The sequence below is a fragment of the Ricinus communis genome, chromosome 9 (assembly GCF_019578655.1).
Source record: "Ricinus communis isolate WT05 ecotype wild-type chromosome 9, ASM1957865v1, whole genome shotgun sequence".
Taxonomy (NCBI): domain Eukaryota; kingdom Viridiplantae; phylum Streptophyta; class Magnoliopsida; order Malpighiales; family Euphorbiaceae; genus Ricinus; species Ricinus communis.
The window spans coordinates 5,489,984-5,516,097 of NC_063264.1; the positions used below are offsets into that span (position 1 = coordinate 5,489,984).

At 34.2% G+C, this 26,114-nt stretch overlaps 3 protein-coding genes across 3 annotated transcripts; 2 read left to right on the forward strand and 1 right to left on the reverse strand.

Moving 5' to 3' along the window:
- The first annotated feature begins 4,698 nt into the window (after window positions 1–4,698).
- Window positions 4,699–10,022, forward strand: LOC8280858 (ubiquinone biosynthesis monooxygenase COQ6, mitochondrial). The gene is made up of 10 exons (XM_002518083.4): window positions 4,699–4,843; window positions 4,919–5,045; window positions 5,621–5,720; window positions 5,987–6,130; window positions 6,535–6,593; window positions 7,013–7,080; window positions 7,162–7,213; window positions 8,270–8,443; window positions 8,562–9,161; window positions 9,726–10,022. The coding sequence occupies exons 1-10, from the start codon at window positions 4,836–4,838 to the stop codon at window positions 9,939–9,941; spliced, it is 1,548 nt and encodes a 515-aa protein (XP_002518129.2). The 5' UTR covers window positions 4,699–4,835; the 3' UTR covers window positions 9,942–10,022.
- A 428-nt stretch (window positions 10,023–10,450) lies between these two features.
- On the reverse strand, window positions 10,451–16,004 carry LOC8280696 (uncharacterized protein sll0005). Its single transcript, XM_002518082.4, has 13 exons — window positions 15,469–16,004; window positions 15,223–15,372; window positions 14,736–14,906; window positions 14,393–14,536; window positions 14,141–14,246; window positions 13,896–14,044; window positions 13,654–13,779; window positions 12,879–13,022; window positions 12,569–12,656; window positions 11,828–12,201; window positions 11,141–11,458; window positions 10,829–11,053; window positions 10,451–10,676 (listed from the first exon to the last, which is right to left on the reverse strand). Exons 1-13 carry the CDS (start codon window positions 15,751–15,753, stop codon window positions 10,542–10,544), a joined length of 2,415 nt encoding a protein of 804 aa, XP_002518128.1. The 5' UTR covers window positions 15,754–16,004; the 3' UTR covers window positions 10,451–10,541.
- A 6,997-nt stretch (window positions 16,005–23,001) lies between these two features.
- LOC8280694 (protein SULFUR DEFICIENCY-INDUCED 2) lies at window positions 23,002–25,619 on the forward strand. The gene is made up of 4 exons (XM_002518080.4): window positions 23,002–23,354; window positions 24,177–24,389; window positions 24,613–24,768; window positions 25,002–25,619. Exons 1-4 carry the CDS (start codon window positions 23,238–23,240, stop codon window positions 25,404–25,406), a joined length of 891 nt encoding a protein of 296 aa, XP_002518126.2. The 5' UTR covers window positions 23,002–23,237; the 3' UTR covers window positions 25,407–25,619.
- The last annotated feature ends 495 nt before the right edge of the window (window positions 25,620–26,114 follow it).

The window sequence follows — 26,114 nt, forward strand, 5'->3', positions numbered from 1 at the left end:
TAACACCATCAAGACTTTCATGTCATTCTTTATCTACCATGACTGAATTTTATGAGCCTGAAGACTGTTCTGCAGGTTCGTTTTTGTTATAGGGGCTGGTAATTTGTCTGTGTAATTCTGTATAATAATATATGCTTTAATTGTTTATCCGTGAATGGTTTGTTTTGTTTATTTATCTATTTTGAGGATGGAGAGAAAATCTGCTTCTGGCGAGACTCAAATTAAGAACAGAAATAAAAATTTTAAGAAGTCCTTGACATTCCACAGATTTTATTTTTGGAAGCTTTTGACTTGAGAATTTGCTTCAGGGCACATATGCTTCAGGATTGACCTTTGTAATTCCATTTGAGGCCTTAATAGCACCTGTCTTCAGACATCCCAAAATCAACGAAATAAATGAGAAAAATGAAAAGGGAGTTGCTACTTGCAAAACATGGAAGCCAATTTCATTTCATTGATTTCTCTACATTTTGCTTTTCCTCTATGTTTATCTCTTTCTAATGTGCTAGGGCTTGCTAAAATTCAATGGGCTTCAGGTTTGAATACAGAGTAGCTAGAATGTGAATGCTGTCTAATGTTATCCACCTGCAGATGGAGAAAATGGCAGTTGTAAGATAACAATGAAAAAGCAAACTAACTTCAGCGCACTATACAGACAAACAGATTTTAGAAATTAGGAAATGTTGAAACCTATGCCATTTAACCTGCTTCAGTGGAATGCTTTTCAACTATCAGAAAATTTTTGGTACTCTTACATGCATGAAGTATTCTAACATGCACTTATTATTACAGTGTCTGGAGGTGGCCAGGTGAGAAATTTATGGCTTGTCCATAACATTTAGCCCCACTATGCGTTGGCCAGTGAAATCAGTTTCTCTAAATTGACCATTTGTATTGCAGCAGAAATAGACAAATTAAGATCTTTGTTCTTTCCTATCATCTTCGGCCACACACACATGGGGCCTAACAAAAATGTCTTGGCCATCCATATTTAAGTTTACTTAAGCTTTTACTTTACAGTAGGCAAATCCCTGGCTTGGCTCCCCTTTTCTGAAAGATGGGATGCTTTAAATTCCAAATTGGTTCAGACTTATTAGGCTTCTCAGAGGCATGCAGCAAACACCATGATAAGCAATGGACCCAGCGAGTTCAAAAATGAGTATTTGATAACTTTCTATCAGGTTGATGATGCAACACATGTCACATATACCCTTCAAAGGATGATATAACATGTCGCATGTGCTTTTGAATTTCGCATTCTACTAAAGAAATAGATTTTCTTTTTCTTCTTTTTTGTTAATTCTTTTCTTTCCCCCCCATTATGGACACATTAGGAGTAGGCTACGTAATGATTTGCTCCACTCAAATCAACAAGACAACAACTACCTTTGTCCATTAGAGTTGTTGGCTTGAAAATTTGATCAAAAGACTTCACAGCCAATTGAGAATTTAGTTTAAGACATTTGAGCTGCTAAAACACAGGTTGGGTTCAAAGAACTAGAAATTCTTTGACATTTGCACTGCCATCTGCTACTCTGAAACGAGTCCTTTACTTTTCCAAATACCCAATGTCTCTACTAAAATATTACTAACAGTATACGTGCTCAAAGATAATTTGATTTATGTCTATAGAAGCACTTTAAGGATAATACATCTTACTTATAAGATTCTTATACATGATCATCTCTGAAGTACATAACATGTATTTTGAAGCTTTGAACCATAACTTCAAAAGCAAGCCGAGAACTTCGGCATCGTATATGCTTCAAAACGAAAGGTTATTTGAGATGATAAATCAAATTATCTTTGAGCACATCTACTGTTAGTAATATTTTACTCTTGCTGTTTTGAACTCGTTTTGGGAGTGGCTGCTTTTCATTGAGGGACCACTTGAGAATTTGCACCTTGCTCACTATTTATGGCATGATAGTGCCTACATTTAACTCATTTTGGTAATTCTCTGGCTCACTCTGTTGTTGAATTCCTAACCGCATTTTGCCCTAAGTCCTAAAACCCTTCAAAGAGAGATAAAATGTTGAAAAAGCCTTGTTAAATGACCATTCAGAATGGCAACTGTCTGGTTGCGTACTCTTTAAGGTTTTGCCCGGTCTTAAGCAATCTCAACAATGCTATCTATAACCTATGGACTTTAATGATGCAAAGGGTCATAGATCACATGTGAATTACACTCATCAGAGTTGTTTAAGTTATTTAAGGAAGATTCAATCTTTAAAGAAATGAAATAAGAATAAAGCACATACTATAAAGTTACCAGAATTCTGAAGATGATAATTTAGGAGCAATGTGTCTTCATACCTTGGGAGTTCTTGCTTCATTGAATTGTACAAATACAAGAGTTTCTTACTCCTTCAAGCTCCCCATATTCGCTTATGCTATTAAGATTATGAAAAGAAATGAAATTTACTGAACTCAGTGCAAGTTAAAAGGTATAATTATTGCATGGAAATAGCAGTGCCTCTTAAAAATTTTAGCAACTACCATGACTTGTAAATTTTAAAGACAGACAACTAATTATTTCAATCAAGAAAAAACAAATCTCGTGATTTGCATCACCAATTGCTTAACAAACTCATGCAAGCCTGCCCCATATACATAGCAGTGGTTAGATAACCACTAGATAATAACCATCTTTTAAGACAAAAGAATAGTAAAATACCCTTATCACTATTCAGACTCCATTTCTTTTAATGAAATAATGTTGGGACTTTAATCACCAAAAAACAGAGACAATCAACCCTAGATACTCTACTGTAAAAGAAAGATAAAATTCTCTTTACCTTGGCTCAAACTCATGAACATGAGCAATATCTTTGCCATGTGCATCAGGCCAACTTACTTTCCTCTTTTCTGCCTTTCTTGATTGGTTATTTTCCTCAAGAACTGCTGTAGTAGTTCTCTTGAGATTACTCTTGAGAGTAGCAGCAGTAGTAAAGGGTTCAATAATGTGAGGGCCATTATTAGACCCACTGCTTGCACCATTGCTCTTTTCTTGCCCTTGTAATTGATCACAATGATTATTAGGCAATTCTTGCATGACCCCATCTTCCTTTTCCTCAAGAATTTGCTTCTTGCTACTATAGTTGTTGCTTCTGTTGCTGTTTTCTTCCCCTCTGTTGCTATAGTTCCTTGAAGAAGGTACATAGCAAGAGCACACTAGAGCTGTGCACCTATTCTGCCCTGAGGCCGCCAGGAGTACAGTCAATAAGGTTAAACTCTTTTCTTTATCTATATAAAGATTGATTTCGTTTTCTTGATTCTACGGCCAGTATCTTGAAAGTTATGCGAGCAAAGGATTGATAACCGGATCAAAACAAAAATGAAATGAATGGAGAGAATGTATAGTAAGTAATGTTGTTGAAAGTGGTGTGTGGTTATCTCCAAATGATTAATTATGGGGGTTTTGTTTTTGCTTTGCATCAAAGAAAGGGGATGACCTTATAGTATCTTTTATTTATATATTTTATAATAGGTGGGGTTGTATTGTATTGGGTATTCAGGTTGGGAAAAGATGGTTGGATATTAGAAGCAGGTGTGTGTGTGTGTGTGTGTGTCAATCATAATTCATGGCCACCCACTTAGAGTTGTTTTTCTTTTTTGCTTGTGCTCGAGCAATGATTAATGTGGTGAAATGGGTGAAACAAAAAGGGATGTGTTGGGTTTTTCTCTTTTACCCTTTTTGACTGTTTGTGTTGTATATGTTCATTGCTTTGGTGTTACAGTTGGAGATGGTAATTATTTGCTTTTTCATTGTCACTGGGCATGTACCAAGTGGGTACAGAGGGAAAGCAAGAGATTTGATGATCATAGAAGTAGGGGGAAAAAAGAAAAGAAAAGAAAAAAAAGATAAAGAGAAAGGGGGTCATGTAATGTAAGATCTTCTTTTTGTTTGCTGTGTGTCTGTGTTACAGGGTTTATTTTCTGCATATATGATGCTAAAGTCACATGGCATCATTGTATTTAGTATCTTTTTTTATCCCTTTGGCATTTTAATTTCCTATCTGTTCTGATGCCATCAATTTGTTTTGATTTTGCTAATCCATCTTCCCACTAATTTTATATTTATATTTATCTGATATCTTAATCTAATTAATGATGAGTGAAAACCATTTTCAAAGTAGACATCATCATTTTAAACTTCACCAAACTATATATATGTTTATTTTAATTATTTTTTGTTTTAAATCTGTTTGTTTCTTAGACTGCTTTGGGCCTTGCCTGTCTACCAAACGAAGAAGTGCCTCTGGGTTTACTCTTGATCAGCTCTGGTATTACTCATGCCCTCCTGTCCTTTTCTCTTTTCGGCAAGTAAAATGTTTGAGATGTTTCTTTTTTCATGTAAGGCCTAAGAGGCCTCCAATTATATAATTTGAGTAGTTTTTTTTTTTTTTTTGTAGGTGCCAACAATTCATTTTATTCCCTTTTACACTTGTTTTATGTTTCACAATATTGACAATAGGAATGACCTGCAATTCTCCCATCAATACAGATTTTTATTTATATTAAATTAGGGTTTAACTTTTGAAAAAAAAAATCATGTCTTTTGTGAACAGTCCGGTAACGTAACTATGATGGGCCCTAAATATAAAGACAGTGAGATACATATTTAGTAAAATGATGGGCTCTATTAGACCCAGGCCTAAATAGTAGTGATGGCCCAGCCCATATATCTTGTGGACCTAAGATCAATGCTACTCTCCAACACTTACTGCTAGCTTCTAAAGCCTCTTTCTACTGACTGCTAGCTTCTAAAGCCTCTCTCTCTCTCTCTCTCATAAATTGCACAGAAACACCGAGCAGCACCTTCAGTTGGAACAATGAACAGGTACGGTTCTCAAAATAAAGTATTTCCGTGTACGGTTCCCAAATATTCTCTCATTTTTATTCGTGTACATCGCAGAGTAATCGCGAGAAAAGCTTCAGCTGCTGCTAAAGATAATGCTTTTAAATCGAAAGTTCCTCTAAGGAACTTTTGTAGTGGTGCTGCTGCTGTAAATACACCTTCTAGCCACAATAATAATAATAATGTAATGTTTTCTTTGCTATTACATGTGTTTGTTGTAAGTCAATATTTTGTGTGTTTCTTATATGAAAAGGAGACAAGTAATTTTATATTTTCTTAGGAATTTATAGTTAGTATGAGCTATTCTTTGTCCTGCTTCATTGAAATGCTGTAGGAGTGTTTGTTTATAACAAATCATGGGTAATTGAGTTAAATTCTTCCAAAATCATGTGACTTTTGGCATGATTTTGTCTTTTAAAATGCCTTTTTTTATTTTCTTTTTCTTTTAAATTGAAAGAATTGAATTCAATTAACTGCAAGGTCTACAAACATGAGAAGTGATCAAATAGAAGTGAATTCTTTCATTTCTAGACTTTCCAAACAAGGTGATAGTAATTTTGTTTAAATTGTAGCTTCTTATAACAAAGGCTCGTCATTTTTCCATTGCCATAACCTTAGGAATTCATTTTAGCTTGTTGCCTAGAAGTTACTACTTGTTTGTGTTTATGCACTTGGAAGCTATCATTGTTTTTCCAGGTTTTTCTTTTTTTTCTTAAGAGAAGTAAATTGCATTTGATTGTTGCATTGTTATCTTTGTAGGAGGACAAGGACAAACAGAGTTCTACTCATACAGTTCAACCATATGACATTGCTATTGTTGGAGGAGGCATGGTTGGCATGGCTTTTACTTGTTCCTTGGGTGTGTATCTTCTTTTCTTTAAATTTTTTTTTTTTAAATTTTTTTGTTTCTTTATTTGAATTTGTTCTTTAAATAGGTAACAGTGTGCGATGGTGTTAGTCTACTGTGTGGTGGAAATTGATTTTGGCAAAAACAAGCAGACGATGGGAACATTCTTATTGATTGTCTAGCTATTTTAGTTATTGTAAACAAACTCATCTGGTTTATTCTCACTCACGAAATTGAATTTGTAATTTGGATTTATCATGTTAACTTTGTGCTTGCAGCAACCACACCATTGACAAAACATTTGAATGTTGCAATCATTGACAGCAATCCTGCTCTGGGAAGTAAATTCAGCATCAATAGAGAGGACTCACCTGATCCAAGAGTCAGTACAGTCACACCAGCAACTATATCTTTTTTTAAAGGTATTTATGTTTGTTATTGTGCATTGGTTCTTTTATCTAACTGAGCACATATTGAAGCTTCTCACTGAAAGTTTCATTTACAGTTGAGGTTTGACATCATCTAATTGAGGTTTTTGGTTTGAAATTCTTTTAACTTGCTTAAGTACTACTGTCATTAGGATCATGAAGTTTTAATCACATTGAAATCTCCAGATGGTCTTTTAGGAAAGCTGTTACTACAGTTCAAAGATCCTGCTCAATTCTTCCTTATTTGATATGCTGCAATATGTTGATAGGTTTGTTTTAGAGGTCTTGTTTGTGTATTAGGACTTGAAAAATATCAAGCGCAGCCAAATTAACAATATTTGTTGATTAAAACGGAAGCAGGCTTAACATACCGTTTTCTTTTTCAACGATGTCTGCAGATATTGGTGCTTGGCAATATGTTCAGCAGCATCGACATGCATATTTTGATAAGATGCAGGTAGTTTTTGCATCGTTTATTTATTCTAGAAATTCATCTATGTTTAACTTAGTTGGCATTACATTTAATATTTTTCATATGCATCAAATTATTGAATAGAGTAAAACCCTGCTGGTGCCATGCATCCTGTACACTATATTCAAGTTTACTCTTAGAACTTATTGCACTCGGAACCACATATGTTCAGACAACAGAATGTGCTTCTGAGCTGCTCTTTTATATGCTTTTCGTTTCCTTTTTTATGGTGTGATTTCTTAGAAATTTGTACCTTTACAATTTTCTTGATTTTATTCTATTGCATCAAAACTGCACCAGAAAGCCACATGTAAGATATTATTGTTAGACTATGTCCATAAGATAAATGAGGTATCAAAAAACATTTTTGTTAATTATTACTTATCATATTTGATTTTCTATAGGTATGGGATTATACTGGCTTAGGATACACAAAATACAGTGCAAGAGATGCAAACAAAGATAATTTGGGGTAAGCACGCGTAACAAAATATCATCTCATAATGCTTTGGCCACATGTGTTTGACGGTATTGATGTGGACTCATGATCCAGTTGCGTGGTGGAGAATAAGGTGCTTCATAGCTCACTGCTCTCACGTGTTGAGGTATGTTACATGGTTAAAGTATCATAAAACTAATAGAGTTGCAGATAAAACATCTTATATTTTGCATAGATTAAGCTTCCATTTTGGGATTTTCCCATCATCCAACTGTCTATTTCTACGAGATTATCTTTTCCTTGGGGATTTCTTCCCTATGAATTATTCCTATTTTTCCTTGCAGTTTAATGTTCAGTAGTACCATTTTCTTTTCCTCTCACCAGTTAAAATATTAACATATTATAAACTTAAGAGAGTGTAGGAGTTCACTCCTAGTTGATTAGGCTAAACATTGCTCCCCAAAAAAATATTCGACATTCTATTATCTGCCTATAAATTGACTTAGACCATCCGGGGACTGGCTTCGCGGGACCATTTTGGTTCACACTGGAGAACTCGTCTCTCGGGCTAGGCTCTTTGGCGCTATATCTAATATATGAAGTATCATCTCTTTATATTGAAAGTGGTCATGCTGTTCTTGCTTCTTCTTTTTCATGTGTTCTGCTTCCAACATGTAGAGTTTTATAGAGAACAGGGAACTAAAATGTGAGGGATTTTTGTGTATCATTTTCTGTGAGGTAGCATTTAATAATAATTTGAGACGTACTTATTTATATTTTCGTTTAATTACTTGAATAAGTTTGTAAATACATGTTTTTTTTTTCCTTCCATTAGATTAATGAATGAACGTGATATTCATAAATGGGAATCAAAATTTATCTGAGGAACATTTTGCTTTTAAGAGACACTTTGTAAAAAAAGATTGAATAATCTGTTTCCCTTTTACAAGTCCTACTCTTTATCTATACAAGTCCAGATATTAGCGTTCCTATTACTTTCTGTCTCCTGCCAAGCCAGATAATAATCTGTGAAAATTATGGGATTACCAATGCAGTCTTCTGCATGTTTCCGTTCATTCCCTTATGGTATATATTTTCTTCCGATGGATGGTTGGGGATTTTTTTTTCCTTTTTTTGATGCATCAATAATAGGATCTAAGTTTACTATAAAGGTTTTTTTTTTTTTTTTTTTGAAGCTACTGAAAATCTGTTAATTGCGCAGGATACTGATTTCCAAAAGACAATCTACCCTTCCAGGTTAACTACAATGTCTCTACATCAAAGCTCTTCCTCCACAGAGGTGGACAGCACATCATCAGCAGAGGCATTGTACATTAAGGGACGTCTGGCGAAGCTGGAACTAAGTGCTGGCAGCAGCCTATATGCAAAGTTGGTGGTAATTTAATTTGTATGCTGGAGAAGATATAATTCCTTCTAAATACATCATAAATAGTATTAATTTCTATTGTCGGCAAGTGCTAGTAGAAAATATTGGTCATTGATAATGTGCACAGGTTGGAGCTGACGGGGGCAAGTCACAAGTTAGAGAATTAGCGGGATTTAAAACAACTGGGTGGAACTACTCACAGAATGCGGTTATCTGCACTGTCGAACACTCTGTAGAAAATCGATACGCATGGCAACGGTTTCTCCCATCAGGTCCAATTGCACTTCTGCCAATTGGGGATAAATTTAGCAACATAGTTTGGACTATGAATCCAAAGGAATCATCAGATTGCAAATCAATGAATGAAGATGATTTTGTGAAAGCTGTAAACCATGCTCTAGATCATGGATATGGTCCTCATCCGAAGTCGAGCTTATTTGATGGTGCAAACATGTTTACATGGCTCAGTGGAAATTCAGTTGTGTCAGCTAATGAATCTTTTGAAGTTCCTCCAAAAGTGGTCAAATTGGCTTCTGCTAGGCTGGCATTTCCTTTGTCCTTAATGCATGCTAAGAATTATACATCAAAACGTATTGCTCTGATTGGCGACGCAGCACATACAGTGCATCCTTTAGCTGGGCAAGGAGTTAACTTGGGTTTTGGAGATGCATTTGCTCTTTCAAGAATCATTGCCGAGGGCATTGCTGTAGGAACAGACATTGGGGAGGTATGTCATCTTCTTAATTTTATAATTTGACAAGAATAGGTCACTGACTGCCATAGTTCTGCTGGAATTCTTTGATAATGGTATTCTTTTACGTATTCACATGCTCACCTTAATTATGAATTACTGGATAAACAATTTTTTTCTTCTAAGGTCCTTTGCAGCCTTCATAGCGAGATGCATGGACTCGTTTTTAGCTTGTGGCCTATTTCTATTTATAAGACATGAATCCACGAAATGCAATTCCTTTGTGCAGTTTTCTTGAGTCTTCATTAGCTATTAGTTCAGATTGGCATGTTAAGGTATTATCACAGTCCGTTATATCATTTGAATTACTAGCTAATGACCAGATGAAGCTGCATAAGAGCCTAACTCATCTCTATCAGGGTCTTTTATGGAGATGGCTTCTGTTTACTGTCACAGTACAAAGAATGATTGAATAGTATTCTTATTGACGGTCTGCATTATTATATATGCTCAGAAATCACATGCTACAAAAAATAGTCAAAATCGCAAATATTTATTGATGGATCTTATATTTTTATTTTTTAAAATTTCCTTTTTTAGGTATCACTCCTGAAAAAGTACGAAGCAGAAAGGAAACCAGCAAACGTGACCATGATGGCAATTTTGGATGGTTTCCAGAAGGCATATTCGGTCGACTTGGGACCTCTAAATATATTACGTGCTGCCGCATTTCACGGGGCACATCACATTTCACCACTTAAGAGGAGTATAATTTCATATGCCTCGGGCGAGCAGAGGCTGCCCCTATTCTCTTGAGAGCATTGTTGTTGATATCCGAAATTCTCCAGATTTTATACACCATAATAAATTAAATTCTCCCCCCATGCTTGTACAGTATCTCCTAATGTCGAGAAAAGTTAAAATTAAAATCACGTTGGATCAACGTTCTACTTGCTGATAGAAAAGTGCGTACATAGCCTTGCTGAAAATGGCAAAGCAATCAAATGAAAATATCATCAGCAAATGTTAAACAGCCAAATGGACAATTTTGAAGCATCTCCATCATCTGGGGCTGATAGCCGCATGACAAAGGAAGCTGCACCATTTGCTTGGATCTCTCGCTTTCTCTCTTCTTTCCATGTGTAGAAAGGAAGATTCTTAATCGCAACGCCACATGAAAGGCCAGAGGATTTAAGAGGATTGGCGACATTTAATCAGTTTTCGCAATCGAAACTGTACCTACCTATTACGCGTTGTTACTGCAAGCCCTCTCATCCAGGATCTTTAACTTACAAAAGCTATACAGCGTTTTTATCTCAAGAGTGTACTCGAAAGATGTAAAAAGTGGAATTATATACGGCCCTTTATACAAATCTATGCACAGTTGGAGATTTAATTAGTATCAAATAATTTCATCTACAAAAATGTATCCCTGATTATGCGTGCTGCTATACGAGAAGAAAGCCGTGAGAGCAGCTCAGGGAGCACTCTGGCTGAGATGCCTGGCAAAATTGGAAGAAGCTCTTGTATGATCCGAGCAACATTAACATCCTGTTAAACGCCCAGATGGAAATGGAAACAAGAAAAGAAAAACATGTTTATGAGAAAGCAATCACTTGAACCAAATTTCTAAAATCAGAACTTAAAAACCACTAGTTCTGAAACAGCCAGAATTTGAGTTTTACTTTGCAAATATTAAGTACCTGACTTGATGTCCTTGATACTGAACTTCCTGCGGTTAAGAACTCAACAATTTTCTGAACATTATTCAATATAATTTTGTCCTCTTCAGTTACTGTTGGCAGAAGTGCTGCAGGCCGGAAGGGTCCAGGTACCATGCTGAAAACAGGTGCAGCATTTCCAACTCCAAGGATGGCCAGTATTTGTACCAGCTGTTCCCTTGTAACAGCATCAATCCCCTTCACAATCTGCACCAGAAAATAATTAAGCATTTTAGTTGCCAAGCACAACCACCTCAGACCCTGTTTAGGAGAAAATGCCCCCCATCAAGATACCTCGTCCAGAAGAAATTCTCGAAAAAAATTGCCCCTCTCAGAAAGCAGAAATCCTAAGGCTGCCCTTGTTTGAATTGGCTGTATTGGCTGATATGCAGCTAGTGCAACACCCGGAAAGTTATTTTGACTCTGTAAAATGCCAAGCTCAGCCATATCCCCATTCAAACTTTCTCCACCTCCACTTTTTGCTGCTGTGATGAAATTCTCAAAGGCTTGCATGACATCAATGAATCTTTCAGCATCAAAAACACCAGATTTCCCATATATTGTATACCGTAAAGCATTCCTTAGACGAGGGGACTCATCAGTGAGAAGCCTCTGAGAATAGACAGAAAGGATAACCTCCAATTATACCATTTTGGAAAAAGAAAAATAGTATATCGAGGCTAATGAGTATAGTCTAATAGCATATGGACTACCTAATTTTGGTTGCAAAAATACCACCTATGCACAACCAGCTCACATGTGGTCATTATTAGTTAATTACTCTGCAGTAAATAGAATGGCGCAATTGAAGTTTCAAGTTAACCATATGAAACAAGTAACAAGGTTATTTAATCACAACTATTAATAGGGACGTTCACAACTACTACTGAAGGAAAAGCATAAAAAGCATTGTAATGTATGCGGAAATCATTTTGAAAAAGAAGGTTAAGAGGATATCATTTACTGCCACAAAACTTATACCTGTGCAATATAAGGATAAGCCTCATCCACAATAGCAAACTCAGGATTTCCCACCAAAGCAATACCTTCCAGCACTCCTATTGCTCTAATTATGAGAGCAAAATAAGGGGGTATCCTAAATGGATAATCAAATGTTATTTGTGCCAGATCAGATGCTAGCTCCTGGAAGTTAATATTTTTTGCTCCTCCACCTTCAAGTGCTTGATCAAAAACCTTCGCCAAGACTGGCAGTATAGGTTCCAAATTAACTCCCTCGGGAATGAAATCAAGTTTGACAAAATCTTTAACAATAGCACCATAATCCCGATGTATAAGGTGAGCAATAGCTTCAATCATTCCATATTTCTGATCATCTGTTAATTTTGTGACCAGACCTGTCACAGCAGAAACACAGTTAAGAGTCCCACATTAATGGGTCTTCATGGGTCTTCACAATCTGTTTTCTTTTTTCCTCATATCAGTCTGATCTATGATTTTACTGCTCAAACAGCTGATAACTAAGATTGTTTGTGACATTATATTGAGAGCTGATTTTTTATATCATCAAGAGGAGCATATAAGGAAAGAGAGAATTAGATTCCATTCTACAATTACAAGTGATGAAACAGGAAAGGCTCACCAATAATCTAAGAAAAAATAGACATTCTCAGAGGAACATTCAAATGAGAATATGCAAATGATGCAGTTAATCATGTTGAAAGATGATGTTTCACCATATGTGCTCATGAAGTAGATTTTTACCAAAGTCTAGTATGGCTAGCTTCCCATCTGGAGTGCGGATCAGGTTGCCAGGATGAGGATCAGCATGGAAAAATCCAGTATCTAGCAACTGCAAAATCAGTCACAGTATTAGATTACATACTGTTTATAAGCTAATCCGAACTAAATGAATATACCAACAGTTGAGACACTTAACACTTGAAACCCAGTCAGTATTATTCCATTAAAATAATTAAAATGAAACCATCTTCAACTGTAAGCCTATAGTTAGTATCTTTCAAAAGAGAATATGGAGAAATAAACAATTAGAAACATTGATGATGCATATTACCTGCTTCAAGTAGCATATGACCCCCACATTAACCAATTCTCCAACATCACTTTCTGTACTTTGTGAGAGTTTTTCTCCATCAATCCATTGTGTAGTAAGGACCTTTCTTGAAGTATACTTCTCATAGGTCTTTGGCACAACAACCTGAAACACAATAGTTATAGGATTCAATGATATCACTGGCAGGAAAGAAAACCTAAGAAGAAAAATTCCAACAAATGAATTATTTAGGTTCACTTTTTCTCATTAGTTTATACAGACGGAGACACACACACACACACACACACACACACACATATATATAAACTGAAACACATTCTGAGGTTAATAGAAGTGAATTTTGCATCGTCTATAATGGTTCATCAAACAGAGCAATAACTTGCATTTCGGCACATGTCAAATCCAATACAGCATTCATTCGTATTAAAGGCAAGGCCATTATAATATACTCTTTCCAGCAAACAAGTTCTATTTCTTTGCCTCATACAACAGAACATTACATGGGTACTTTTCATTCACCATGAGAATGTCAAGATCTTGCGTTTTCTCTTTGCCACATAAGTAATAAAGCAAAGTCATGCAAAGTAGTGCAGTACATGTGCCAGTATGTCACTCAAAATATTCAGAACAAAGAAGATAATAAAACCTTTTACTTTTATCTTTCGCAAGAACTTCAATTTAAAAAGATAGTGCATAACAGGCAAAGTTCAAGGGTACTAATTCATCAGATGATGCAAAAAGAAAATAAGAGATAATAGGAGCTTATCAGACTCACCTGTGGAAGGTCCTTCCTCATCATTTCAGCAAATAGAGTTCCATTTTCACCTTCATTAACATAATCAAGTTCCTCAAAGAAACGAGCTGCCCATTCATCAACCAATCCAACAACATCTACAGAGATCTGGAAAGTGGAAAGTAAATAGGGAAGGGAAGGAGTTGGAATATTATCATTTCAAGTATAGAACACACTCAGAGTCAAAGAATTAAATGTGACATAAACTTGTAAAGAAACACTACCTGCGGAAATTTGCGGAGAAATAGACCCAAATTCCGTATAATGAACAGATCAACTGTTACTGTTTCAAGAACAAAAGGCCTCTGTACTTTGACAGCTACCAAATCCCCATTTTCTTTTAAGCGACCCTTATATACCTGTCCAAGAGATGCTGCCATAGAAGTACCCCAAGAAGGATAAATATTATGGGATATGTAACTAAACAAACTAACAAGAATCTTCCAAGAACTCGGAACAGTGAGACTACCAGCAGCAATTGGAGAAGAAGAAAGCTCAGAATAAATTTCATGCCATGGCTGACCAAGCTCCTGCTCAAGAAGAGCCATTGCTATATCATCCGGAAATGAAGGAACCTTCATACATCATCAAATAAAAAGAATTAGCAATGAAAGGGAGTGACCTTAACCTTCTTTGTCACAGTGGCATAGCCAAAGAAATTTCCTACAAATGCATATCTGCAATGGATAAAGCAAGAAAAAGAAAGGAATGCACTATGTACCTTATCACAAAGTTTTTGTAGCTCAGTCATTGCAACAGGTGACAGTATATCCGGTCGAATACTCAATGCTTGACCAAGTTTTATATATGCTGGACCCAAAGAGGTAACAATTTCCCTTAATTCAATGGCTCTAGCAACTTCATTCTGATAACGACAATGGAGGTAAAAACAGTTAGAAAGGAAATGGCAGGTGAATTTTGAAGAGCAAACATACATTAAAAGTGACGATTTAACAAAACTAGTATATGCATGTCTTATAAATAACGACCAACTTTAAATTATAAAACCAATTCTTATAATTCAAAAGCAGTACGAATAAAAAGCTTGGGCATGAAAGATTCACCTCTTTGACTTTCTTGTTTATAACATCCAAAGCAATACGAGAAAGGAAACCCCCAGCAACAGAGAGCAACTGAACAATTCTTGTTGCAACAGCACGTGGTCGATTTCCCCAATAAGACGCGATGCTAGCAGGATCATATACCAGTGGTAAAAATTCACTGCTCTCATCAACCTGTAACAAAATGACAACAAAACATATAAAATTATTTACCTACTTTACCTATAAAACCACAAATCATTGACGAAAAAAAAAAAAAGACTCTTATCAACTTGTCTGAAAAATCTAAAAGGCAATTAATTCTATTGAAATCTATTTTGTTAATTCTCATGTTTAAAAACCTCGTAGCTGCTAGAATTCATCACTTTCAACTTAAAAAAGAAAATGAAATCTCGCCACAAGTAACATGGTTTTAGAGAGATTTCAACTTAGTTCATTTGAAGTCTTGCTAATGAATTCTTTATTCCAAATAATGCCTACATAATGATACCTCAACCAAGCGAAGCTTAATATTATCATCAGCAAACTGAGAATCTCTTAAATTTTGGCCACGTAGTCCTCTCATAAGTATCGCCAACTGTTCATTTTCTTCCATTTGTGCCCTCACCCTCTTTATTTCCTGTGATACTTCTCCAATCCTCTGCCACGCCATTCAAAAAGAAAAACATTAAGTAAATCAACTGATAACTCCAATCCAGAAAGTAACCAAATAAATTGATTTAACGGTCACACTTACTGTGGAAGCAGCTCCGTTGACTGGTTTTAACGGAGGCGTTGATCTTGATGAAACTCCGTTAACAGTTTTAGAAGACGGAGCTGACCTTGTTGATCCATTAAGATTATCCGGTGAGGATGATTTAGACGGTCCGGTTTGAGTAGGTTTTGGTTCAGTTGCGACAGCGAAAACACGGTTGGCTCGTTTTCGTACGGTAATACTAGTCGGTGATGGACAGCGTGAAGGTAAGGTGAAGCGGTGGCGAGGCTCGATTCCGCCGTAGACGAGCTGCGGAGCCGCATCCATAGCGGAACCGTAGAGAGAGAGAGAGAGAGAGTGAGCTTCGAGTGGCAATTAGTGCAGAGAGAAGTGAGTGCTGCTTGTAATGGTTAGTTTTTTTTTTATATTTTGGTTGTTTCAAATTTCTTTTTGTTTGTTTTAATAAGGAGGGAGAGAAGTTGTGGAGGTTGAGGGAGCACGCGGCAGTATGTGGAGCGAAGAAAGAGAGGCTCTGTGTCCGTTAGTAGTGTAGTGTCTTAGTTTCAATCTGGGTTCACTAGTCTCGCCTTTGCGTTTTTTTGGCATTGTTTGCGCCAAAATCGTGGGCGGCAATAAAGAATTTGTGATTCCTCAATGGACAAATATCAAGTTTCTTTTCTTGCCCTATAGAGGAAAATAAAAAATAGGAAAAAGAAACACGAAAACAAAAACGAAAAAAGATTAAATGTTAATAAGATAATTATAATACTTTTTAAATTTTATAATTAAATATCTAAACTCTTAAAAATTATTATATGACATAATAATATTTATGATTAAATATAATACTAAATTAACGGTAATTTTAAATTATTTATTATGGTAAATATAAAAATAGTATTGTTTATTTTAAAAATTGTAACTCACTTTCTAAAATTAAAGATATAGAGGTAGTTGCTTTATAAAAGAAGGTTGATATAAACAAATACAATTCAATTGTATTTTCAAAATAAAACATATTGATATATAAAAAATTCATTTTAATTATAATAATTAATTAAATTATATAATATATATATATATATATATATATATATAATTATAATATATATATATATATATATATATATATATATATATATATATTAAAATTTTTATAGTGATAGTCTATATATAAATAGTTTCTACATAATTAAAAATAATTACGATTCTAATTTGAGCTAATTATAAATAGAAATAAATTTTATATTATAATAAATTATAAACCTCTTGAGTTTTATTTTAAAAAAATATTTTTCTATATAATAATATTTATATTTTTTAATATATATATATATTATGTTATGTTTTATTTTATTATAATATTATTTTGTCTCATCAATTTTATTTATATAATATGAAAATATATTAATGTATTTTACAACTGGTTTATATCCATTAAATAAGAATATGAAATTCAGCTTTTAATGATTAAATTGGATAGAAACAAAACATATTATATAAGCCTTTATTTTTAATAGTATTAATAGAAAATAAATAAATAAAACTAAATAAATGTCCGAAGGAGTAAATGAGACAAGTCCGGGCCTTGTTATTGTAAATTCCATAGTTGCTGCAAGTCCCAGCCCAAGGATGGGCCATTTTCTCCCTTATTCTAAAAGTGTTTTTTCTTTTTTTGTTAAGTTCTCCTTACATCATAATTCTAATATCTTCACATTTTTTTACTGCATATAGTTTATAAATTAAATTTATAATAATAATATAACTATACTTGATATGTGTATGATTTAATAAAATAATTAGTTTAATTTTTGTTACTGAAGAAAATAAAGTTTGGAAGAAAAGAAAAAGGAATAAATATTATTCATATCATTTGTGTATAGATTACAAGAGTATATATATAAAGGTCTGGCCTTGGAGGCTAAGAGATATACGGGGAATAATACAGAAAATTAAGCCTAAAATTATTCATGTACAACTATCTAATATAACTAAGATAGGAAACAGGTAAATTAGGAAGAAACGAAAACATAGATATAGAGAATATCTTCCAATACTCCCCCTCAAGCAGGATCCAGAGGATTGATGGATCCAAGCTTGCCCATGAGTCGACGAAAGTGAGTAGAAGATAGAACTTTAGCTAACACATCTGCAAATTGATTATGAGAGTTAACATAAGAGAGATTTATAAGTTTGGACTGAACCTGCTAACGAATATAGTGACAATCTACTTCTATATGTTTAGTCCTTTCATGAAATACAGGGTTTGCTGCAATATGCATAGCAGCTTGATTGTCACAAAAAAGAGTCATAGGAGTAACATATGAACAATGAAGATCATCCAGCAGACTTTTCAACCATATGAACTCACATACTGCTGCTGCCATAGCATGGTACTCGGCTTTTGCAATGGACCGAGCTATAACGTGTTGTTTTTTTACTTTTCCAATAGACGAGATTACCACCTACAAACATACAATATCTAATGGTAGATCGATGATCAAGTGTATTACCAGCCTAATCAGAATCTAAGTATCCAATGATGTTGGTGTGCCCATTTCTTGTCATGACAATTCCACGACCAATCATTCTCTTTAAGTATCGCAAGATACGCTTCACCAAACATAAGTGATAAGTTGTAGGTGCATTCATATGTTGACTGACAAGACTTACAGTAAAGGAGATGTCGGGTCATGTGATAGTCAAGTAAATTAGTTTTCCAACAAGTTTCTGATAATAACTTGGTGAATCAAGAGCAGGTGCTTGTGAATGAAGTTTTAATTTACTATCAAAGGGAGTGGCAGCAGGTTTAACATGTAGCATATTAGCATCTTCAAGTAAATCAAGAATATATTTTCTTTGATTTGAAAAAGCCCTTTTCTTGAAGTTACCATTTCAATGCCAAGAAAATACCTTAAAAGACCAAGATCTTTCACAGGAAATTAGTGTTGGAGACTCTTCTCTAATTGAGCAATTGAATCAACATTATTTCATATGTTAATAAGATCATCCACATAAATAAGAACCATAAGTATATCGCCCTTCACTGTTCGAACATATAAAGAAGAATCAACAGAACTCTTTGAAAAACCAAGCATCTCAAGACAAGAACTCAACTTTGCATGCCATACCCAAGGAATTTGCTTTAAACCATAAATAGATTTATTGAGTTTGCAAATCATTCTAGAATCACAACTCTGAGGATGACCTGGTGGAAGCTTCATAAATACTTCTTTTTCAAGGTCCCCATGTAAAAACGCATTTTTGACATCCATTTGAGACAACGACCAACCATTATTAATAGCAATGGACAAAAGAACTCTGATAGTGGTTATTTTGGCAACAGGAGCAAATGTCTCCTTATAGTCAACACCGAATTTTTGAGTAAAACCTTGAGCCACTAGACGCGCTTTATGACGCTCAATTGATCCATCTGAGTTGAATTTGGTTTTGAATACCCGTCGACTACCAACTACATGTTTTCCTTTCAAAAGAGGTATTATACTCTAAGTATTATTTTCTTCAAACATAACTTTCCTCCAAATATATTGGGACTGAGCTTCTTGAAAATTCTTAGGCTCGTGAATACTAGAGATTGATGTGAGAAACATTGCATAAGAAGGAGAGAGCCTCTGATAAGTCAAAGATTTAGCAAGAGGATACCTGACAGCATGAGCAACATAATCCCTCATTTTGATGGGAGGATGGCGATCTCATGGGGGATTACACCGAGAAAAAAAAATTGGGCATTTGATGATTCTGCTGTAATGGTATTATCAACATCATCTACACTTACAGTCGGAGAGGAAGAATTATTTGTTGAATCTTGAATGGAAGTATCTTGTTCTTCAACTCTATTAATTAAATTCTCATGATAAGGCTCATCATTTGGTAACGGAAATAAATCCTCAATCATATCCCTCTGTGTAGAAATCTCAAAAAAGGGTTTAGTTTCAATAAAACGAATATCTCTACTTACATAGAGTTTATTATTGGCAGCATCATAGCACTTGTACCCTTTTTTGGTTTGAGAATATCACAAGAAAATGCATTTCACAGCTCTTGGATCAAGTTTGTCATGGAGATTTGTTGTTATATGCACGAAAGAAGTGCAACCAAAAATCTTCAAATGAGATAATTATGGTTTCTTGGTAAGCGATTTATAAGATAGGTAGTAGTGAGAACTCCATAAGACCAGAAATGCTTAAGAACATTCATTTGAATCGTTATTGCTCGAGTCTTTTCTAACATATCACGGTTTTTTCATTCAACTACTCTGTTTTATTGGGGAGTATTAACGCAAAATGCCATTAGAAGTAAAATAGTTTATCATGTCATGAGATGTATATTTTGTACCATTATCTGATCGAAGAATTTTAATATGAGTTAAATATTGAATAGAAACCATCATATGAAAATCATTAAAATAACAAAAAACTTCACTTTTTGATTTCAAGATATATACCCATTCAACCCTTGAAAAATCATCAATAAATGTTACAAAATATTTAAAACTATCAATAGAGGCAGAAAAAGGTCCTCATACATATGGATAAACTAATTCAAAAACTTCAAAAACTTGAATAGATTTAGAAATAGATAAAGCAAAAGGAAGCCTAGTAGACTTAGAATAGTGACAAATATCACACTCATGAGTCCCTTTATCTAAACCCAACTTCATTTTTGAGAAAATTGATTCTGTTGGATGAGTTAGACAACAGTGCCACAAAAGATGTTTATTGTCAGGAGATGAAAATGCCTTAAAACCTTTTGGAGTTCAAAAATCAGGTACAAAAAAAAGTCCATTCAAAAAGAATCCCTACTAATCGTTTTCTTGTTGACCCGTCTTGAAAGATAACCTTGTCATATATAAATATAACTTCACAATTAAGGGAGGATATCAACTTTGGAACAAAAAGCAATTGAAATAGAAAAGAAGGGACATAAAGAACATCAACTTCTATGACATCTGAGACAAGTTTGATTTTTCTCTTACCCTTAATAGGAACTCCTTTCCCATTAGCAACGGAAACAAGCGAAGACATTGGGCAAAAATTAGAAATTGTAGTTACTTTGTTTGTCATATAATCAGTGGTACCAGAATCAACAATCCATAAATCATGCAAATTATTAATTTCTAATGCAATCATAAAGGCAGTAAGAATACCTTGGCTATTCTCAAAGTTTGCATCAGTTAAGGAACCAGAAAATTTGCTAAGAAGTCCAGCTGATGTAGCAGACTCATCCCGCATCTGGTTGATAGTTTCATTTTGGACTGTTCCTTGGCCGTGTTTTTCTTGTAAATAGCTAGCAAAATCATTTAACAAGGCAGTAGGATTAGAAGAAAAAGAATCAGTTGTATTAGTAGCCACATGAGCCTTATAGTTAGTGGCATGTTTTGAATTTCCTCCTTTCTTGTCTTTTAAAGCCTTGGGTTTTATCTCTCGATGGAGACTCCAACATCGATCAATTGTATGTCCAAGAGAATTGCAATGATCACACTTTAAATATGGACACTTTCCTTTGTAAGCTTTTAATTATGAAGATTGATGACTAAGACAGGCATGTACCTCTAAGCTATTGTTTGTTGTTTCGCGAGACATAACCTTTCGACGAACTTCTTCACGCTGAATTAAAGCACAAATACTCTTTAAAGATGGCAATTTTGATGTCATTAGAATGTTACTCCTAAAGTCTTCAAAGTCAGAACCAAGACAAGCCAATAGTTGAAAAACTCTTTCTTTTTCAGTTCTTTTATGTAAAATAGTTGAATCAATAGAATGAGGTCGGTCCACCTCTAATTCATTCCACATAACTTTTAATCTGCCCAATAAATTAACAAAGGTTTTTTCATCTTGACGGAGATTAGCAATCTCTTATTGAATTTGAAAAATTCGAGCAGAATTATTTTGATTACCGTACATTTAAGCTTTAACAATTTATGGACTAGTTGTAGGATTAGCACTTTTATTTGCGAATTTTGTTTAATCTTATAAAAAATACGTATTCTTTTATTGTCTTGGGCTTGCTGGTTGTTTTTCGAATTATATCAAGATCTCATTCCTACAATTACTTATTTATTTTTATTGGGACAATAACCCACAGGAAGGGCTGATTTGAGGACGAGAAATTAGTATACTAACTCGCTTTCTTCCTCCCCGCCCTACCCCACCCCCCCCCCCCAGTACAATCGAAACCTTTTTTTAAGGAAATGCTGCGGCGAACAACTTCCCACAGATCTAAGGCAGACTCAAAATAACTGAATATTTCAGCAATGCCTCTTTCCATGGAGTTAAGAATCCATGATATAACCATTTGGTCCTTTGATAACCAAGCCTCATATATTCAAATGATTCAATGGCTGGAGCCTTTTCTTTGCCATTGATAAATCACAATCTGGATCTCCTACCAAGAGTAATGGTGACTACCCTTAACAATGGTAGATAATTGAATTTATTTAAGAAGATAGAAGTCAGTTTTTGAGAAGTGTTGACGTCACTTTCTGCTGCACTAGAGGAGGCAACAACTACCTGATTTGGTGAATTAGAATCATTACTTCCTTTGTCAGTCATGATCAAAGAATGATTGATAAATAAAAAAAGATAAGATCACTGCTCTGATACCCTGAAGAAAATAAAGTTTAGAAAAAAAAAAGAATAAATGTTATTCATATTATTTGTATACAGATTGCAAGAGTATATATATATGAAGGTCTAGTGTTGGAGGTTAAGACATATACAAACAATAATACAAAAAATTAAGCCTAAAATTATGCATGTACAACTATATAATATAGCTAATATAGGAACAAGTAAATTAGGAAGAAACGAAAACATAGATATAGAGAATATATTTCAATACTCGTAAAAGATAATTAAAAATATTAATGAGAAAATAAAAAATATATAATAATTTTATTAATAAAATATTATAATAGAACATTATATAATAATTCTATAAATAAAAAGTACATATAAGTTAATATATTAATAAAATAAAATTAAAAGTATTTTATTCTTTTCTAATATCTTGTCTTTTAAGTTTTATGAGAATATATATTAACTTATTTGGACTTTCTTTTAAATATATATTTTATGTTATACTTTATGAAATTAAGATTAAGAATATATCAGATTTAAGATATAAAGATTGAAATTAAGAATTTATTAGATTTAATGATTTAATACCTTATATATCATTTTATTATTTTTATTAACTTTAACTATAATAAGTTGATTAATATATTAAGATGTTATTCTGTTAGACCCCATTTTAAGAACTAATTTATTACAATAAATTTAAATTTAAATATTAAATTCTAAATAATATATATTATATCGGAATCTAAGTTGTATTTCTATTGAACGTAAAAATCGCCTTTCTTTGGATGATTATTTTTAAAAATATAAAAGAATAAATGTAAAATAGGGCAAATTCCTGTATTTATATTATATATACAATAATATTATATATATATTTTAAAATTCTTTTTGAGCTGCAGCATTAGCTATTTCAGATCCCATATTCACTACATAACAATATGGTTTAGCCCTTCTGCACAACCCAAAGTTGCCAGATGGCAAAATCCCAAAACAAAATAACCTATAACAATGAACTTGGACAAACCCACGTCTACATACATCCATCTTCCCTTCTTCACTCCGAACACATCATTATTTTAGGCGCAACAACTTTCAGAAGCTATGAAAAGAAAAAAAACTTAGAATCTCCTAAGCTCAGTTCTTTACATATCAGTATTGTAGTGAATGTACTAACGAAGAGAGTTTAAGTAAGGAGTAATACAGAAAAAGATGGGCCAAAGAAAAGAAGAGAGGAATTATGTTATTGATCATCAAGAGCCTCCTTTTCATGTCATTCATAAGCTTCCTCCTGGTGATAGCCCTTATGTTCGAGCCAAGCATGTCCAGGTATTTATATAATTTGTACTTTTAATTTCATGTTCCTGTTTCATTATCAAGCAATAATAGTTTTTTTCTGAATTTCCATAGAAGGGTACTTTCTTATTGATGGCTAAATACATTTTTTTTATGTTTTATTCTATTCAGTAAGGATTGAGATTTTTTATTTTTTATCTTTCTTGGACAATTTACCCGCGAAACAGTTTTTCTCTCGGAAACAAACAGAAGTTGTGCGGGCAACAGACATTCTCAAGTTATTGTTTTTTTTTTTTAATAAAAAAATTATATATTGTTTTTCTCTTGAAATCCGAGATGTTGCATTGCCCATTCTATATAGTTGTACAAAAGTTCTAAACGTAATTTCCTTTTCCGGGTTCTCTGTTTTTTCTCTCAATTTGGAAACTTTTTATGACATCTAACAGTTTTGTCTGTATTCATGTGCATACCCCCACCATTAGGATGCTCTATAATTCCATGAAACTTGTATAAACTCGGGAGTGCTTTTATAGCAGTAAAGGCCACTATCAAGCAATTGCTAGAATAACAAGGATTGAATTGGCAAAAAAATGTACTTGATTGTAGATGGTCATAAATTCATGTTTTTATGGTTCTTATAAGCAGAATTCAATTTTACAAAACTTTGGATAGAATGTGCATAACAGGTCTTTTTCTCTTGGTGTGTGTGTCATCACAGGCTCTGTCAGTAATAAATCAGTAAATGATGGTTGTATTGACAGCTTCAGGATAAAGTTGCAGTCTTTTGTCCAATTTTTTTTTTTTTTTTTAAATTTCTACTAAATTTTAACTCGTCTCTTATCCATTGCAACACAGCTAGTTCATAAGGATCCAGAAGGGGCAATAGTTTTGTTTTGGAAGGCAATCAATGCTGGGGATAGAGTAGACAGTGCCCTCAAGGACATGGCAATAGTGATGAAACAGCAGGACAGAGCAGAAGAAGCAATTGAAGCAATAAAATCCTTTAGAGATCGCTGCTCCAAGCAAGCCCAAGAATCCCTAGACAATGTCCTCATTGACCTCTACAAGGTGCCTATGTTTCTTTGAAACTTGTATTGCATTTGGTCTTGGAGAAGCAGGGTATATTTAGTAGTATCATCATGGTTATCTTTGCCATCGGCAATATAGAATTATTAAGCATTGTTTGGTGTTGTTATGTATAGGACAGAAGATAGATACACTTGTCTTTAGCAGAAAATCTGAATTCATTGTCCTGTCATCTTTTGGTATTGATTAATATAAAATCTGGCAGAAATGTGGGAAAATTGAAGAACAAATAGAGCTCCTAAAGCAGAAGCTTCGAATGATTTATGAAGGAGAAGCCTTCAATGGGAAGCGAACTAAGACAGCACGCTCACATGGGAAGAAATTTCAGGTTACCATCAAGCAAGAGACATCTCGAATTCTGGTACTAAATTTCTCTAATCTCTTATGTTTTCGGAATATAACTGCATCTATTCGTTCAATGATCAATTGCCAAAATGGACCCATTATGTTTGACTTTGTTTCTTCAAGTAATTAGTTAAGCTTTAGTAGTGGATGAAAACGCTGTTGCCACCTCCTTTATGTTTATTTGTTTCTTCATTATTGGCCCTGTGCAGCTGTCTGTAATTATTAGCTGACTTCACAAACATTCAACAGGGAAATTTGGGTTGGGCATACATGCAGCAGGGAAGCTATTTGGCAGCAGAGGTTGTATACCGAAAGGCTCAATCGATCGATCCTGATGCTAACAAGGCTTGCAACTTGTGTCTGTGCCTTATTAAGCAGACTCGTTATACAGAGGCACATTCAGTCCTTAATGATGTATTGCAGAGTAAGCTTTCAGGGTCTGAAGACCCCAAGTCAAGAAGCCGGGTGAAGGAGCTCCTTCATGAATTGGAGACTTGCCAATCCTCAGTAGTAACTTTACCATCCGGACTAAGTTTAGAAGATGCTTTTGTTGAAGGGCTTGAGCAGTTGATGAGCCAATGGAGCCCACATAGATCGAAGAGACTTCCAATCTTCGAAGAAATCACCCCATGTAGAGATCAATTAGCCTGTTGATCGTATCTTTCTGCACTTTGATTATTCTGATGATGAGTCAGGAGGTGAGATTAGAAGTTCCTAATGTCGTAAAATGTATAGTGTATAATTCCTTGTTTAGAATGGAACAGCTGACCCGTTGTGAGAAGCAACGCAGAGCTCATAAACAAAGATTTTCCCTCATCTTGTATACTGTTTCTGAAATAGGAACCGACAATTTTACTTCGTTTGATACGTGAGTTTGTGAATAATTGCTATTGTTTGTTACTCGTTTCAGTTCCGGCGGCTTCCCGAATTTGAGTGTTGACAATCAAATGGATTAGTAAGCCCATAATTTCTATTTATAGATTGAAATACATTAAGATAATAATAATTTTGATTTATTTATTTTTATATTAGTATATTTCTGTTTTAATTTATTTTTTTTTGGCAAACAAAAGCCAGGCAGAGCCCGAATATTAATATATTTCAAAATGAAAAACATTGAAATTCCTTTTAGAAAAACTCTCTCTGTTATTAAACTGTTAATGCGGAGCCTCTTTCCTTTTCTATTATTACCATAGCTTTCGTCATCATCCACCGTAGCTTCGATTAAAAAGAAGCTCCTCTCTCACTTCTATTAGAAGATTCTTCAAATCATAAACAAATAGTTCTAAAAATTGAGTTTCTCAAAACATAAGATATGTATTTGTCTTATGAGACGCAACAATGTTCCGTTGTATAACCTTC